Source organism: Solanum stenotomum, chromosome 3, assembly GCF_019186545.1.
Source record: "Solanum stenotomum isolate F172 chromosome 3, ASM1918654v1, whole genome shotgun sequence".
Lineage (NCBI taxonomy): Eukaryota > Viridiplantae > Streptophyta > Magnoliopsida > Solanales > Solanaceae > Solanum > Solanum stenotomum.
In genome coordinates, this window is record NC_064284.1 from 63,382,113 (window position 1) to 63,383,763 (window position 1,651).

The following is a 1,651-nucleotide window of genomic DNA, read 5'->3' on the forward strand; positions in this document are numbered from 1 at the left end:
GAAAGTCTAAGAAGCAATTAACAGTATCTAGGAGCTCAGCAGAGGCTAACCCAGTTTTTCATGAAAGGACAAAGCATATTGACATTTTATAAGGGAGAAGATTCAAAGTGGATTATATTGATTTCTACAGCACATTTATCCTCATCAAACCAGTCTGCTGATGTATTCACTAAGGCACTTGGAAAGGGTCCTCATGCTCATCTAATGTCCAAGCTAGGAATGAAAAATGTTTTCATAGCTTCTAGCTTGAAGGAGAAGGAGGGTGTAAAAGAGTTAAATAAGTAACTTGACATTGATTGGTTGTTATGCATCACACTGATTAGTTAGTTACATAGTTTGTTACAACTCCTCGCTTTATATTAGAGGATCTATAAATTGAACGAAGCTCTACGCTCTCAAACCTAGTGGGTTGGATGATTGACACTCCTATAAGCTCATTTTACACACAAATTATGAAATTCTGCATCCATCAAGAACATTTAAGAATTAATAGATTTAGTGAATATAATTAAATATTAACAAAAAAACTCTTGGCGAAAAGTCAAGAAATTCACAAAGAAAAAAATAGAATCTAGCTACTGAGGGGCCTACTGTGAGTCACTTCACTCGAAAAAGAACAAAGAAAAAAGTCAATCAATTGAGGTATATTATCAAAAATAGTTAGCCCCATTTATGAAATCTTTTACAGAAAAAATCAAATAATTCAATTCTTTCGATGAGTATAGTTAAAATTAATAATATCATATAAATTAAAAAAGATTAAGTAGTTGAATGTGAACTATTATCTACTAAATCAATGACACTAATTGAAAAAAATCATTGAGAATCATACAATTACTCAGCTGATTAACCAGACAAAATCAAGTAAATTAAGACTCTTAATTTTTTGGATTTTCTTCCAAAGAGTTTGGTAGCAGACTTGATTTGACTAGTGCTAGAAATTTCAATTTTTTTTTATCAAAAATGAATAATTTTCATAGTCCAATTGATTAAATACATCGGAAATAACTTTTATGTCTTCACAATATAAAGTTAAAATTGCGTACATATCATTCACTTGCTTTAACTACTCATGCTATGGATGTAGGAGCATCAACTCCATTCCTGTGGGCTTTTGAGGAGCGGGAGAACTTGTTGAAATTCTATGAAAGGGTCTCGGGAGCCAGGATGCATGTCAGTTTCATACGACCAGGTGGAGTGGCACAAGATCTGCCTCTTGGCTTATGTATAGATATTGATTCATTCACACAGCAATTTGCTTCTCGTATCGACGAATTAGAAGAGATGTCAACTGGCAACCGTATCTGGAAACAACGATTAGTGGATATTGGTACTGTCACTGCACATCAAGCAAAGGATTGGGGATTCAGTGGTGTAATGTTAAGAGGTTCTGGGGTATGATGGGATTTGCGAAAAGCAGCACCTTACGATGTTCATGACCAATTGGATCCTGACATAATTTATTTCAGACCCTGCTTATGAATTTTACATTGAATATGTTGTTTAAAATACTTGCATTAAGAAATGAAGGGCTTTCATTTCAGCAAGACATCTGATAATGAATGGATAAAGAAAAACATAATTCAAACAAAGAGAAGATGCTACCTGCGACATCCTTATGTAAGCTTATATAAGATTACATTCTTTTATA

At 33.5% G+C, this 1,651-nt stretch overlaps 1 protein-coding gene across 1 annotated transcript; it reads left to right on the plus strand.

Moving 5' to 3' along the window:
• Nucleotides 1-1,077: 1,077 nt before the first annotated feature.
• Nucleotides 1,078-1,401, plus strand: LOC125859155 (NADH dehydrogenase [ubiquinone] iron-sulfur protein 2-like). The gene has a single exon (XM_049538865.1). The coding sequence runs from the start codon at nt 1,078-1,080 to the stop codon at nt 1,399-1,401; it is 324 nt and encodes a 107-aa protein (XP_049394822.1).
• Nucleotides 1,402-1,651: the final 250 nt, after the last annotated feature.

Coding starts and splice junctions, on each gene's coding strand:
- LOC125859155 (XM_049538865.1), top strand. CDS start 1,078: ATGGATGTAGGAGCATCAACTCCATTCCTGTGGGCTTTTGAGGAGCGG.